The sequence below is a fragment of the Seriola aureovittata genome, chromosome 4 (genome assembly GCF_021018895.1).
Source record: "Seriola aureovittata isolate HTS-2021-v1 ecotype China chromosome 4, ASM2101889v1, whole genome shotgun sequence".
In the NCBI taxonomy this organism is placed as follows: Eukaryota; Metazoa; Chordata; class Actinopteri; order Carangiformes; family Carangidae; genus Seriola; species Seriola aureovittata.
The window spans coordinates 10,300,584-10,316,066 of record NC_079367.1 but is presented as its reverse complement, the minus strand read 5'-3'; the positions used below and the strand labels follow the sequence as shown (position 1 = coordinate 10,316,066).

At 39.0% G+C, this 15,483-nt stretch overlaps 1 protein-coding gene across 4 annotated transcripts; it reads right to left on the bottom strand.

The window, feature by feature from the left end:
- Positions 1-779: 779 nt before the first annotated feature.
- vmp1 (vacuole membrane protein 1) lies at positions 780-14,946 on the bottom strand. 4 transcript variants are annotated; one of them, XM_056374872.1, is made up of 12 exons: positions 14,822-14,946; positions 14,112-14,219; positions 13,643-13,775; positions 13,203-13,293; positions 12,421-12,531; positions 8,190-8,357; positions 7,723-7,854; positions 6,051-6,131; positions 5,722-5,838; positions 4,356-4,417; positions 2,514-2,613; positions 780-1,831 (listed from the first exon to the last, which is right to left on the bottom strand). In XM_056374872.1, the coding sequence occupies exons 2-12, from the start codon at positions 14,188-14,190 to the stop codon at positions 1,688-1,690; spliced, it is 1,218 nt and encodes a 405-aa protein (XP_056230847.1). In that variant the 5' UTR covers positions 14,191-14,219; positions 14,822-14,946; the 3' UTR covers positions 780-1,687. The 4 variants fall into 4 exon arrangements, with proteins under 4 accessions (XP_056230847.1, XP_056230845.1, XP_056230846.1 ...); XM_056374870.1 differs by having other exon boundaries at positions 14,705-14,861; XM_056374871.1 differs by having other exon boundaries at positions 14,700-14,839.
- Between the last annotated feature and the right edge of the window lie 537 nt (positions 14,947-15,483).

Below are 15,483 nucleotides of genomic sequence, written 5' to 3'. Positions count from 1 at the left end.
CGTTAAACAGGAATAGCAGCACCGCACAAAGAAAAATGACAGAGGCATAGGTTAACATATGTTTCATCATTTTATTGTTCATTAACCATACATAAAAGTATTTCCAGGGCTGGGATGACTGAATCAGTGCCGCGAAAGAAAAGACAGATGGTTGTATCCAGAGATGGGCCAGACTTGGTACACAACATGAACAGAGCAGCATAAGTGAAATGCTGAAGGCCAACAACTTCAGCCAGCCTACAGACCGTTGTTGCCATGTTAATTTAACAGCCAACACCAGTCTGATAAGCTAGCTGATGAGGTGGGAACAGTGCACACTACTGAGACTACAGACACACAAGCTGGAGTTGTCCCAGAATCTATGTATGTTTCAGGCAGGACTTCTCCCCAACATTGAGAGGATTTTGGAGTCAACACAGCAGCCAAAAAGAAAAGTCTAAACCAGCAGCAGAGTACAACTGATGAACATTCAGATGCAAACAACAAAAGGCAAATTTAGCTGTCAATATTAATGTAATTCTTCATTCAGGAATTACTTAAAAAATAATAAAATGAAAAATTAAAGAGCAGAGCTGTTCACTTACCTTTAAGACGGCCATGTCTAAGAGAAAATTATACATTAGCTTTGTCACAATGGTTAAAAAAAAAAAAAAAAAAACATACAACAGTTGTTGGACATTACAACAATCACAAGAGCGTTTCAGGATGGACGTTTAAAAGTTATTCTTGTCCTACAAGAGAGTACAAAGAACGACAGACTCAGACTTGGAAACCAGTGCCATGATTTACATGTTTTATATATGATCTGATCCAAGGTTCAACCTAAATGTACAGAATAGAAATGGGACTAGTTAGCTGGGAGTACAATGTCACTTTACAAATGATATCACCTTTTGTGTTTTGGTTCATGTCCACACAGACCATTAGAATAGAAATACATCTGCGCATACTGTCAAAAAAGATATTAAGATATTTACACAATGTGCAAACCATCAATACCACTCTGTCTTAAGTTGATATTGCTTTTTTTCCACCATTTTAAAATGAGGATTCCAGAAACAAAAGGAGACAAATTGGTCTTACTGTTTAACAGGACAAATACATGAGGAAAAATTAAACCCTGAAAAGAAAAGACCATCCATCGCAGTTATCTTGGCAGCACACTGTACAAACAAATCAAGATCCATCCATACAATTGTTACAAAATTAAATAAAAATCAAGTCTATAAGTCAAGAACTATATTCAAGGGAAGTTGGACCTTCCCGTCTTGCATAAGGCGTAGCATCTGATGGGCACTGCCCGTACACAGCAGTCACCACCAAACCGCTGCTTTACTTCTGAGGTCAATGAATGGATTAATTTAACGTAAGTAGCTTGTTAAGATCAACAGTAGAACCAATCGCACTACACACACCTAGAGAGTGAGATGAAAGGAAGAACTACAAAACCTGAAGACGGACGAACAGTTAACAGTAACATACATCCTCAAAAGCACACACGCCAACAAATAGTGCCTGGTTGTTTTTTGTTTTTTTTTGTTTTGTTTTTTCTGAGCATTCAACCTCTTTGAGAATGGATGAGGGTGAGGTTTGTTGTTAAGTTGTGAGTGGCTGGGGCTGAGTGCAGGGCTCTCAGCAGCAGCAGAAACACAGTCACTTGGATGTTTGTACTGCTTTTGTCTAGTCATCACTTGGTTTTCTCCTCAGAGTGCCTCTGCTGTTGCAGCCGCTTGGCGTAGCTCTGAGCCATGGAGTTGACTATGGAGATGACGAAGTAGCAGACCATGACCAGCACCACCTTCTCAAACACCCATGACAGCCAGTTCTCATCCTGAAGAAAATTACGGTGAATATGCTATTAATTACCATATTAAAGCACAATGGAATCTTACAGTTTAGGAGCACACAAATCCAGGTATGACCATAAACAATGTGAATACTGGTGAGGTTATTCCAGCCTTCATGACAGTAGCACATGGCTGGAAGAAAAATGGCATTTGAATATACATTTTTAGGGTTTGGGATATTTAATCCACATTCTGGCATTCTTTCAGCAGCCAAATACTAAAGTAAGGACTAGACATTTGTTGTTTGATAAATAACAAGATACTTTAGCCCACAAAATCAAAAAAAAAAAAAGGGTTGTCATAACATACTTTACTCAGCAGAGAGCACTGACAAGTTTATTTTTCAAAAGGTAAAATGTCTGTTGATGTTATACATTTATGTAAAAAATGAATATTGGTCAATATATCTTTATCTGACTTTATTAACTTTCAGATATCAGTATCAGCCTCAAAAACCAAGCATCAGTTGGGCTATACTTAATTAAAAAAAAAACTCTCAAAAGTCAGGTACTGTTGATAGCTTATGGCCCTTGATCTTTGCAGTATATGATTTAAAAGGTCACATACATGTTGCTGTTTTCTCTTGGTAAATAAATACAATACTAAAGTTGACATTTTACAGATTACCTAGAAGTAGTACATGGTAAAATAATGTATTCCTCTTACCGCTGGTGCACTTCCTCCAGCATGGTGCAGTTTGTTCCTCTGGGCTTCCAGGTACTGACTGAAGGGCTTCTGGATTGATGGTCCTACTTTGGGCACAGACCTGGCATCGCATCCCCGCATATATCCACACAGAATGGCAAAGAGAAGAGACAAAAGAGAGAGGGAAGAAGAACAGTAAGTCACTTACCCTTTAAGCACCCTTCCTTTGAAATGGAGCCCAAAACTGAAGCCTCAGCCTTAGAGTAATTATTCCCTATAACAGCCTCAAAGAGCAGTTCATGAAGTCCTCTCTGTCCCTGAACACAGTCTTCATTGATCCACCAGTCAACCTGCATGCTGCTGAAGGCCCCATCCAACATGTGGGCCCTATGTTTGAGCTGGTGCCTCTTCTACTTGTTCCTGTGAGCAGGAGCAGGCAGCAGAGAGGAATGAAGCAGAAACTCCTCAACCCTCCTTTTATACTGCTTAGCTCTCTATAGGCGCTTGTGTCAGCCCCTTCAATCAGGAAGTGAGTCGACATGATGTCATCACCTTTACCACCATTGCTGCCTTCTGGGTAGAAAGACATCTAATCAGGGCGTGGTTGTGTCCTTATTAGGCAGTGTGGAATAGCTCACCGGGGGGCCAATCATAATGGATACTATTGATCAATTAATGTCATATTGTGGCACTGATTTTGTAGTTTTACCACTTGGTCAGCAGCAGAACAGTTTAAAAAGAATCTCTACATGACATCAAAACTTATCATTACCATGAGAAGAAAAATATACTGCAGACACTCACAACCTTCCCCCTGCAGAAATTAAATTCTGTCCCCATTTAGGACATAAACATGTTGTCTAGACTTCACTAGACTAAGCAAAAAAAATGAAGAGACAATTTACTAAACAAACACCAAAAGGGGACTGGGTAATTGCTGATTTTAAATAAACCTAACTAGTTTTGACTGACTCATTCTTGTTATCTCTCCCACTTTACATGCAAACACACGAGTACACATACACACACACACACACACACACACACACAGCAACTGCTAAAAAAAACTTCCTGTATCAGCAATGAAGCATCATATGCACACATCATAGCGAGTCACCAAGGTCCATCTGAACTTCATGGGAAAGAACCTTGAATTTTATTTCAAATCAAAGGGAAACCTATTCAGATCTAAATATGGTCAAAGCTACAAGCTGTTAATAGCCAATAGATAAATAAAAACTAAGCAGCTCCTATGAAAAACTAGAATCTGATTGATGAAATTATGAAGTCTGACTAAACTCTTTGCTTGCTTCCTTAACATTTTGCCTGGTGATAAATAATTACTAGTTAGTATGATTTTTTTTAACACAAATAGCAAATTTTAACATCTATAATCTTAAATTAAAACCAACATTGAAGTATTACCTCCAATTCCTGTAAATATCAAAAGCTAATTCTGACATCTGTTAATCAGTCACAGAAAGCCTTTTTATGTCTATGATTGTGTTTCCCACCTCACTTGGGAAATTCTCTCAGTCAAAGCTGAACTTGGTGAGTCAGATCTACATGTTCAGATGGGACCTCACACGCCTGACCACCAGTGCTGCAGAGATGGATTGCATTATAGTACCTTTGTGTGGAAAAATGCAAAATGCATGCACGCACACCCCCACATTTGTTCATACAGGATATCCAATCAGTGGCCAGATGAATGTGAAAATGTTTACAAATGCACTGCCAACCACAAAACCAGGGAAAAGACAATGACTTCATAGAGTACCCGATTAATTCAGTCTCTCACACACACACACACACACACACACACACACACACACACACACACATATCGAGACAACCACTTACCCAATGAGTGACACCATTTGCTCCACTATGTGCTTGCTGAAGGTAATGATAACAAATAGTTTCTGTGGGAAAACAAGAAAGTGATTAAGAACCTTTAAAAACTACTACTTTCAGATCATATGCAGGGGTGTTAAAAAAACAAACCAAAAAAAAAAAAAAATAAAAAATGCACACACACACACAAAAAAGGACATCTGGACAAAGGTTTTAAAAGGAGTGAGGAACAAAAGAAATAAAAGAACATAGTGTCTTTAAGACATTACAGACAGATTAATATATAGACATATTTTGATTCTTAATTTTAGCGGCACAGCTGTGGGAAATTGAGGCCACATCTGCCACTGTCCACAGACACACTAATTACAAAAGTCAAACCTGGCAGGAAACTAAATTTGGGTCTGTGAGGGGCTTTGTGTGGTTTGCAAAGTGCCAAAGCGGGGGGCAAAACCACAATATTCTTCTCCAGTCCTGAAACTGATCAACTTTAAAACAGCATGACACATGGCCCCCTGGACAAAATCAGACAGGATATGACACGTGATGTCCAAGGGGTTCAAGGTACAAAAGAGAAAAGGGGAAAAAAAAAAGAGCAAAGGCCCCCCTCCCCTCCTCTTTTCATCTGCTCACTTTCCTTCTCTCAGGAATACCTTCTCATGTCCACTCTACATCCTCCATGACCCCTGCTGCCTGACAGGCCTCTTTATCTGAAAGGTCTCAGGGTGAAATCACTGGCTGGTACCACCGAGAGACGGACGGGTTTAGTTTGTGAAAGACTCTAAGCGACTCACCCACAGACAGAGACAGCCTCTCTCAGGCTAGGCTTATATTAGTCACGGGTGTAGCAGACTCAACAACATTAAAAAGTTTTTTTGGATGCAGTAGATTTAACAAAAATCCAGACTCTTGTTAAAGACTTCTTAAAAGCTTCCCTCCTTTCATCTGAACCCTGTTTATATGGTCTGGATGCATCCCGAAACTCAAACCAGAATAAGGAATCCCCAAAGGAACAGACTACTGTCAGAAAGGGTTAACTATAAATGCACAATTAAGAATTTCTCACAGTCTAACTCGTGATCTAAGCCCTACTTTTCAACTCTCCCACACATTTTGAGGTTGTGGGGACTGTTTAAAGTGAGTCACTCAGCTTTTTTTCCCCTGAAAGTGGATTTTTTGATATGCATTATTACATTGTGGACAAAGAATCGAAATATTAAAAGCCAAGATATTGTAAGTATGCGTCCTGTGCCTTTATGGGTAATGTTAAAAATGAAAAAAACAAAAAACAAAAACCCACATGGTACAATTTGTTGTGGTCTTTTGCTAGTTTCTAACCACCTCTGATAAACCCTTTAGTCGAGCTGCCGACCTGTATATGCATCTTGATGATGGCTTTCCCAATTAGAGTTGCACCAAAGAAGGTCCAGAAGGGAACCAGGAAGTGGCCGCAGGTTATTCCAGCCAGGTCGAAGAGGGGATTAGGGATCTGAAACAGCACATCAGACAGTTTTACTGATTCATAGTCTTGACACAAACATATAGATTATTACAGATATTACAGATAGATAACTTTACTACAATGTGAATTTAAAATCATGCGTAACAAATGCAAAGTGAAGTGTAAAGTGAGAAATATAAAATGAAACACTAGTTTTGATTATACATGTTTTAAACAAAACTCTGCAAATTTGAACTTACTGAGGCACAAGCCAAGATCCCAAAGAATCCCACTTTCTGCACCATATGCTGGACTCCCAGTTTTGCTCTTGTGACAAAATCCTGCAAAAAAAAAAAAAAAAAAAAAGTTTAAACAATTTTAAACACAATATTGCTGCCAGATATTACTGGGTATTTAAAATTTTACATAGTATATGTTGTGTAACTTAAATGACACATGGATTTCAAAATCTCTTACATTCCCCTGCATTACTAATTTTACATATCTCCATCTCACATAATCACCCATTTCCTTTTTTTCTTTCTTAAGATAGCCATGCAGTGCTGGTTTTTAACCAAACAGTGGTGTTGTCTGCAGTGTTATCACGCAGAGCAAGAGCCTTGGTGAGAGCACTCTACACTTCTGAGCTAAAAAATTTTTTGTGGTTTGGTAACATTACAACGAAAAACTGTGTGGTACAAAAATGCAGAGGACCTTTTGATCCCATTTTCAACCCTATGTGGGTGAATGTCTGTGGTTACAGTGAAAGATCAGAGCCGATGCAGGGGGGAAATTAAGAGGCAGTTTCAAAAACTGGCATGTCATCAATTTCAACTTTGGAAGCAATTTAAAATTTCACTTTACTCTTAATCTTTTTTCTTTTCTCTTAATCTAATTTTTTCATGTTTTTCTATGTGCTTCATCTCTTGCTTAAATTCCCCCTAATGCTTTACTATATATAAAATACCAAAACATTTCTCTAAGTGATGTTCTTCTTTTTTTTTTTTTTTAAAACATGTTTTGTGTGAGTTGATTGGGTCTTAACAAAAGTGCTTCTCACTTGTCTGGTTGGCTTATACATCTCTGACAAACACACATGTGGTTTCATTTCCATGATGACAGACGTGATGTGAGGTTGATCTCCTCAACCTTTTCAGCTGAGAACCAGTGAGCTGAGAACATGTGATGGAAACAATGCACACAACTTCTCTGATTTCTGCTCTTCTGACTCAGCATCTGATCTCAGCAGTCTCCAGTCATGTGAGCTCGGTTCCTGACTGAACTGTCTGTCATTCAAATTAGAGGCTGGTGAAAACAGAGAAGGAGGGAGGGAAGCAGAAGGAGCGAAGCCTGAGGGATGATTAAAGGGGGAGCAGTGCTCAGGGTGACTCACCCACGAATAGACAAATTTACTGGAAGCGTAAAGAGGGAGGTGCTTCAATGAAGTCACATGGCACTTTAGGACCAATCACTTGCTAGTGACTCCAAGTTGTACATTATGAAGACTGAGTCAAATCAGATAAAACCAGATAAAAACATATAATACAAGACAGGGATAGATACTTCAATATTAGGCGTAGCTGCTCTGTGCTTTCAGGAGGTTGAGTCTGGGCCACTTAACAATAAATATGAAATTTTGAGGAACTTTTTTGTATCTATTTGCTTCTTGTGCTTGTGGTCTTTAGAATTTTTTTCAATTAAATTAAGTGGAAAATGATACACCTTAAATCATAGTGTCACCTTTTCCAACTTCAAACCAAACAAAGCACATCTGAGGTGGGTAATGCTTCTTAAATTTTTATACAAAATATTCTTTGTATTTATGTGCCTAAGTAAATGACCTGCTAAAATAAAAAAATAAAAAAAGACTTAATATAGGAAATGACCAATGCAATCCCTCTCATTAGAGATATGTATGTGTGCAACTCTGACCTGAGCCCCCTCAGCCTGCTCGAGCATCTCCTCAAACTCCTCGTAGTCTTCGTCATCTGGATCAGCTCCTGACTGACGAGCTGCTCTGGCCATGAAGTATGGAGGCAGCTCTCCGATGGCAGTACCTGCACCCTAGACATACACAACTTAAAATGTTACATGTCAGCATTTGCTTCATAATTTCCCACATTCACACACAGGCAATGATCCATGCCACCAACAACTTTTTGGATTTGATACATCCAACTTTTTGTCTGTCAAATAATGCAATACAAGGGCTGTGTATAAACCAAGAACAACTTTAAAAGTGTCTTGAAAAAACTGTGTTGAAATGGTAAATTGGAGTCCAAATTCTTCAACAAGTTTCCAGCTGTCACAATGCCACCTACTGCTGGCACTGCCAAACATTCTTGCCATTTTTTTTTTACAGATCACTTTATTGTTTCTTTATTCAAACTAGTACTCACCCACATGCAGGCCTCCAGGCGGACCTTTGACATGATTGAGAAGAGGGAGATGCTTCCCTCCACCACTCCACCTTGGGGACAGACAATCTGGTCTGGGTATGGAGGCTCTGGGAAGTCTGTGGAGCCACACTCATATGCAGCCAGGGTTACTGATGCTATGTGAGGACCCTAATACAGAGACAGGAAAGATGGATAGGATGCTTTCATGAACTGAAAACCACTGGGACACATACAGGCACAGAAACACTTGGACATGCGCCTTCATATGGTTGTAAATGTGGCAAATACTGTAGTTTGGTGGAACTAAAGCAGCGGGAAATACTGTAGTGGTACATTACAATTATGATTCTTAGTTTTATATTTCTACATGTTGAATATTCTCAGCAACAGAAGGCACTTAAATGGAGTACAGTTTAAATATTGCTTGTTAAATTGAATCTGCTGTTTCATGTGTGTGCTAACAGAAGCTTCTGTCCACAGGTAAAGACACACAGTCAGCTGAGTCACACAGTCTCACTAACAGGTAGGCATATCATCATTTATCATTGAGAAGACGTCTGGTTAGGCTGAGCCACCTGGCCTAAATAACAGTTGGCCCACCTGTAACTACAACACAGCTATTGCATTATGTCTCCGTAAGGTGATACAAACAAAACTGACAGTAGATGGACAGCACACAATTAGTGTGTGTTGACTGAAAATGCTCCCCCACAGAAACTCTCCACCCTACCCTGAGTATGAGCACACAGGAGGCCTCTTTAGTTTACAAAACAAAGCCTCTTTCAAACCAAGCAGGACTTAACTTAATCGCATTTATTCATGCCACAACAAGTTAGTGTTAACAAGAAAAAAAAACTGCACAGTGAGTCAGAGTTTGTAACCAAATTCTGATACACTCATCTGACAGGTGACGCAGTGGCCCCTAGGGAGATACTCTTTGTTCACTCAAACCAGCAGAGGAGAACTCTTCACGCACCATGAATTAACCACAGTGGATTTCATCAGATACCCATCAAATGTACCTTTTCAATGATTTAAGAACAAGACTGCTTGAGGAAAAAGCACTGCCAGAGTACCTGTAAAGCAAGTGGGTGGTCTGAAATGCTGAGGTTATTGGGAAGGTGACACAACAAGAAGGGCCATTGGGTGATCTATTTCCTTAGTAGCATGATTGAGCTCTAGACAATCTGTGTGGGTGGTGCAGGAGGGAAGTTCTTGGGTGTGCAATCCAACAATTAGTTTAAAAAAAACCTCTTGTTGGTTGAGGTTAAACTTTTGACTTAATAGTGACATGAAGTTACCAACACCTTCTAGGAATCATACAAAATTCATGGCAAACTGGCCAGTCGTGCTCCTGATGGATGGACAAAGAGGTGTACTGACAAACCCATGGATCAATATGCTCATCTGTAGCTCCCATCATTCCAGGGGAAAAACAAATATTCTTTTAAATAGTTGGTGATCTGGTAAAATAGCTAATACATAAATCTAAAATTCAAAGTAACAATATATGAGCATGTTTACTTTAACCACAATATTATGACTATAGTCCAGCACTTAGAGGCACAGCACTGACCTCCAAAACATCATGATGATTCATAAGATCATCCTGGTCATTGAATCCCCTTTTCAATGAGGACCATGATCTCATCCTCTCTGTGGGGCTAACTATTAATGCTTCAGGCTTGAGGTAAATTCATAATGTAACTCTGTTGGATTTACATGTGGTTTTTTCCTTCAACATTAACACAGGGAATTTCCTATGTATGGCTGACATCAACACTGAGTAGTGCTGTTGCACTGTAAACATGAACTAAGTTCTGGCGAACAGGAAATAGTCTTCTTATGAGCAGAGGGTTTACATCATCAATGTAAAAGGCGGTTTTTACTTTTCTGTGGGAAAGTTGGAGATAGTCACAGGAATTCTGCGATGCTTTGCGTGGTGTTCTGGATGCAACTGATAGGGAGAGTCACACAAAGGGGACACTGGCAGCTTGACAGACTGTGTCACTCCATGTATCAACTTTTGTATGGACAACGCCAAATAGGGATGCTGCTTCCGAAACACCACACCCGGAAATAAATATCCAACTATGGGGTCTTCTGGATAAGAAAATTGCCTTTATGACATGGGATAGGGAGTAAGGAGAGTATTTAAAATAGAAACTAGAGGAAAGCAGAGGCACTAAAAAGAGGATTTTGGACTACAAACTACAGGAGAAGGGGATAGAAGGTGCCTGGATCGGTGCGAGAGAGATTGCTGGTTTTGGGCTGACGGCCGGAGATGCAACAGAGGTGAACTGGAAAAAGACAAGTCACCTGAACCAGATTCTCAACAGGTTTGCCTCAGAGTCCTTTTCAAAACCAATGCCCCACAGCTACAACCTCTTAAACATGCTGCTGACACTGATCGCATCTTGGTTCATTTAAAAGTGTTAAGTCTATGGCTATTCAAAGAACCACATTCAAGCTGTTAGGGCCAAAAGAACCCTCCTACGTCCCCTGGCAAAAATATGAGTATGATTTTTCCAAATTTCAAAAGAAATAGGATAGGATGAATAAAACAAGTTCATAAAATGAACCTCCATTGGGCATTAAATGCTTATGGGATGCAAAGGGAAGCTGTTTAAAAAAAAAGAAAGAAAAAAAAAGGTGTCTTCACTGGAAGACACAGTAAAAGCTGGTAATAGTTAAAAATAAATCAAAAAAATTGTTTTAACTGATGCCAGGCTGTGGGAGATGACGATGCCTACTCTCACCGAGAGGGGAGAGGGAATGAGGTCACTCCATCCAGTGTCACGATACCAAAGACACATAAGTGTGCACACAAGTACACACACAGGCACACACAATATATGGTATTAGCCACCCCAAACATTTCATTATTGTTGAAAACAATATATAAAGAGGCACAAAAGTACTAGAAATCTACTCGGGCAAACAAATGGTGAGCTGTAAAGCACTAATGGAAGGAGTACACACCAACTCAGAAAAACAGGAAGGTCACAGTTACATCTTTTCCCATTATTACATTATAATGGAAATAGCTGACTCAGCCGGCCCACATCTGTGCAAGTTCTACAGAACAGAAGCCACATCATCAGCCTAAAGCCGACTATGCTGGAAGAATTTCTTCCTCCCTTTCATTCTTCTTTTTACCACAACCAACACAAATGACAGATATTTTGGTGACTCAATCATACAGTCATTCTGTGATTTACTGTCAGGGAAAAATGACACTTAGCTCTTGGTAAGCCTTGGACAGACATGTGACAAAATAGAATGAGTCTGAAGACGTACAACACAATGATTTTGGAATATGACGCCATCCTCTGGTAAAAACTGGAATAGACATTGATGAACTTTGCAGACATGTTTTAAACAAAAGCAAGAGTTTAAAGTTGTTTGGTATATCTAACAAAATAGCCTGTGGTGTAATTTACATCTGATATAAACCCCCTGCATATTGTAGATACACAGAAGATATCGTGTAGCTGATCAGACCATGATGGTAACCAGTTTCTCTTTACAACCATTATCAGTTTGCCGTCTTCTAACTGTCAAAATATGGGCAACATATGTGCCAGATGAGTCAGATGATTAGATGTGAATGCGGTTAAGTTCAATGGACATGTACTTATTGCGTCTGTTTTGCATAGCTCCACTACTTTGTGTGCACTTAAGAGAGTGGAAAGCCAGAATTATTTTATCATTGACAGACATTTCCTGCTACTTTTTAATGCTATTGCAATTGCTTGCCATTAATCTAAATTGCATAACATTTCAAGATCCCAAACTAGGGAGACATTTGCATCATCATATGCTCAGGTTGATTGAAAATGTATTTATAGTAGGTAGGTAGGTAGCGTCACATTTCACCAATGTGTTAGTTTTGCTTTGTCCTCACTTTAGTCTTTTGGCAATGTTGCTCATTAAAATGGAAGATTTCTTCACAGCCACAGCTGCTCAGAGTGAGGTGTCTTTCTCCTGTTTCAGTGTCTTATCATGAACCCTACTGGGACTGCAGCACTTTCTTAATGCAGTGCAACATGACGTTTTCTCTATGTGAGCATTTATTCTTCACATGTAAAAATGTCTCTTCTCTTTGTATTTAAAAGCAATTTATTCTGAATAAAATAAATGTATATATGCAAGTAGGTATGTCTTCTGTACTAACACATGTAAGGAAATTTTGTCTGTACACATTTCCATACTATCAGTGGTTTCTTACCAGATAAAGAAGAAAGGTGTGCAGGCCAGTCCCAAGGCCTACTGAGGACAGGATACCAAGGCCTACCCAGTAGGCACACCATAGGAACTTCTTCTCCAGGTATTGAACATACTACAGCAAAAGAAATAAACAAAACATATCAGAGGGGGAAGAGCACAGATAATGGTTAGTTAACTCTTAGAATTATTTTAAGCTTTTTTTCAAGTAGTGTTAACAGCAGTTTTAGCCATTTAATAATAATAATAATAATAATAATAATAATGTCTAAAAAAATGGATTGTACTGTTATTTATTACAAATTATGCTAAAGAACTCTTTATGTAATCATTTGATTATGGAAAATGAAAACTTTCAAAAGTGTTTAATTCATATCATCTGGTTTTAGAAAAAAAACCTTCATTTTTTTGTCATCTTTAAAATTGCTATATAATTTTTTTCCCCATGTCATTTCTTACCTTTGATTACATGTAGTAGCTCAACATATCATGACAGTAACCTAGGAAGAAGTTATTCTAAAATGAAACTTAGCTATCCTTTAACTGATCTGTGACAGACCACTGCACAGAGGAATTTGCAAACAGAGCATTCAGCCAATTGGCTGTATGATCAAGGGTTACTTGACAACAGTACAGACCTCATTATCTCCCTGCTTAAGCTTTCTTCTAGTCTAGTCTTCTTAGGTGGATAAAGAGAGACTTATCATTAACCTTTAAACAGGTTGGTGATGAAGCAATGCTGTTGATTATTAACATCACTAAAAACAAATCTCTCTCAAGCCTTACTTGTTGGTGTGCTCCCTCCGTGGAGTACGCGATGGAGAACACAGAACATAACACCAAAAATAAGAACACTATGACTCGTCGCTGCCAAAGCCTGAACAGGAGGGCAAGAAAACAAAAAGTCAATAATGAAACAAGTTTAAAACAAACAATGAAAAAATGTTTTCTTATTTCTGTTAAATTTAATTAGAGGGGCTTGACATTACAAGTGACCTTGTAATTTGAATGCAGTTTCCCCATAAATATAAATGTCATAGATCCTTCTGTAGTGTAAAAATATGCTCACTAAAAGTTGTACAATTCCAGATTCTCAGGGACATTTTTTTTTAAATTTGATTCAGTCAGTGCACAGGACAAAAGGTCCCTAACACGTGAGCATACACATCCTGAACAAAGTAGTGCACAAACAAAGGCACACTAGAAAAACCTGTTTAACTTCTTACTTAAACGTCCACTCCTTTAGCTTGATGAGGGTCTCCAGGAGGAAGTAATGTAATGTGATGACAGGCCTCCTCCATAACACCAGAGAGAGACGCTCCTCTTTATCTTTCTGTCTTCTCTCTCTTATTGATGAGTCTGGCGCACAGACAGAAATGCAATCATCCTCACATACTGAAACATTAGCAGCTACATCAATTATAACGTCCTGTTGAATTGGCAATGCTATATACATGACACAAATCACAGCAAGAAGCCTGTTTCTGGTTCTGTTCTTGTTTCCTATAGTCCACGTTGTCTGCACGTTTAACAACTGAAAGTTAGCTAAAATAAATCAGCTTTTTATGTTTTTATGACTTGTTGGAATCATGTGGTGGTAGTTATCATTCGATGTCATCAGTGATTACACAAACCTAACTTTTCAGAGACACTTCAGAGATGAATGTTAACTTCTGTAGGTTTACCAGAACTAACCTGGAGACTTGCCATTCTGTTTGTCTTTAGGTCCTGCACGTTTCTGAGGCTGTTCACAGCTTGCTCCATTGGCTGCCATGTCAATCACCGTATAGCAGGTCAGGCAGTCTGGGACGAAAGTGACAGAATGACAAGTTGGTGCCTGTGGTTCAACTGTGCCCTTCTCACAGTTGTTTCACTTCTTACTGACAGATAGAAAACAAGAGAGACTGTAGGACTCAGACCAGTAATGAACTCCTTATCAGCGACTCTTAAGCAACACAATATCTGTATGTTAATGCGAGCATTGCGTCAACACACCAGCTAACTAACATTCAAATTACATTTGTTGATTTCGAGGAGAAAATATTACATATAGCGATAAGGTGAACACATGAAAAATAATTCCATGCTTCACGACAGTAACGTATACAGTTGACTGAAATAATCGTCGTCGTGTCGGTCAGTCTGTAACAAGAAATGATGCCAAATGCGAGAACATCATCATCCTCCACATGCTAACCGGTTAGCCAACACGCTAATGGCTAAGCTAGGGACGTTGGCAGTCTCTACATCAAAATAATGGATTTAAAATCAATAACGACTCGCCTTACTTTTGGAGAATTATGTATAGCCGTTTCTTGCTGCTGTGCCGTTGTAGTAATGAGAAAACATCCACTATACAACAGGGAAACTAGGCGATGTTTGTTAAAATTAAATGACAGCCGTACCTCTTTCCTGTCCTGTTCACCCGGAAACAAACGATGGACGTGCCAAAGTAAAACTGCGTTGCGATTCAGCTGAGAAATTTCTGCTTAAGTAGGTTTGTTATCAGTTTTGTAAGTAGAAACAATCACTTGTATGAACGTGGACGCGAGACCCCACACAAATATAGCACTTACGTACCTTTAGCTTATAAATAAAAGACTTTTATTGTGAAATTAGTGTGGAGACATATTTCCGTAAGTTCTGGTTTGTGGTCCAATCGGAGTTTGCCAGATTTGCCAACAAAACTATGTCGGTACACTTTTTTGTTTTATCTTAGTTGTAGCAGATGTTTACCACTTTATGGAAATCTAATAGTAAATTAGAGAAGGGGAAACAGAATATGAGAGTTAAAAGCACAGATGTCACAAACAAGGTGAAAATGACATTACTCCTATTTTTGAATTCTTAAAATTGTTGCTCAATCCCAGTATCCGCCTTCATGTCAATCAGGGCTGGGGCAGTCCAACTGTGAGACAGGCAAGCATGCTTCAAGGATCTCGCACACATGCAAGCCATACAAGTCTGCAATGCTGCAGACTGTACATTTTGTAGGCCATTATGAATTTCACACATTGAGCAACAAACACTCAATTTGCTGAGCTACATATGAAATACAAGTCTGGCA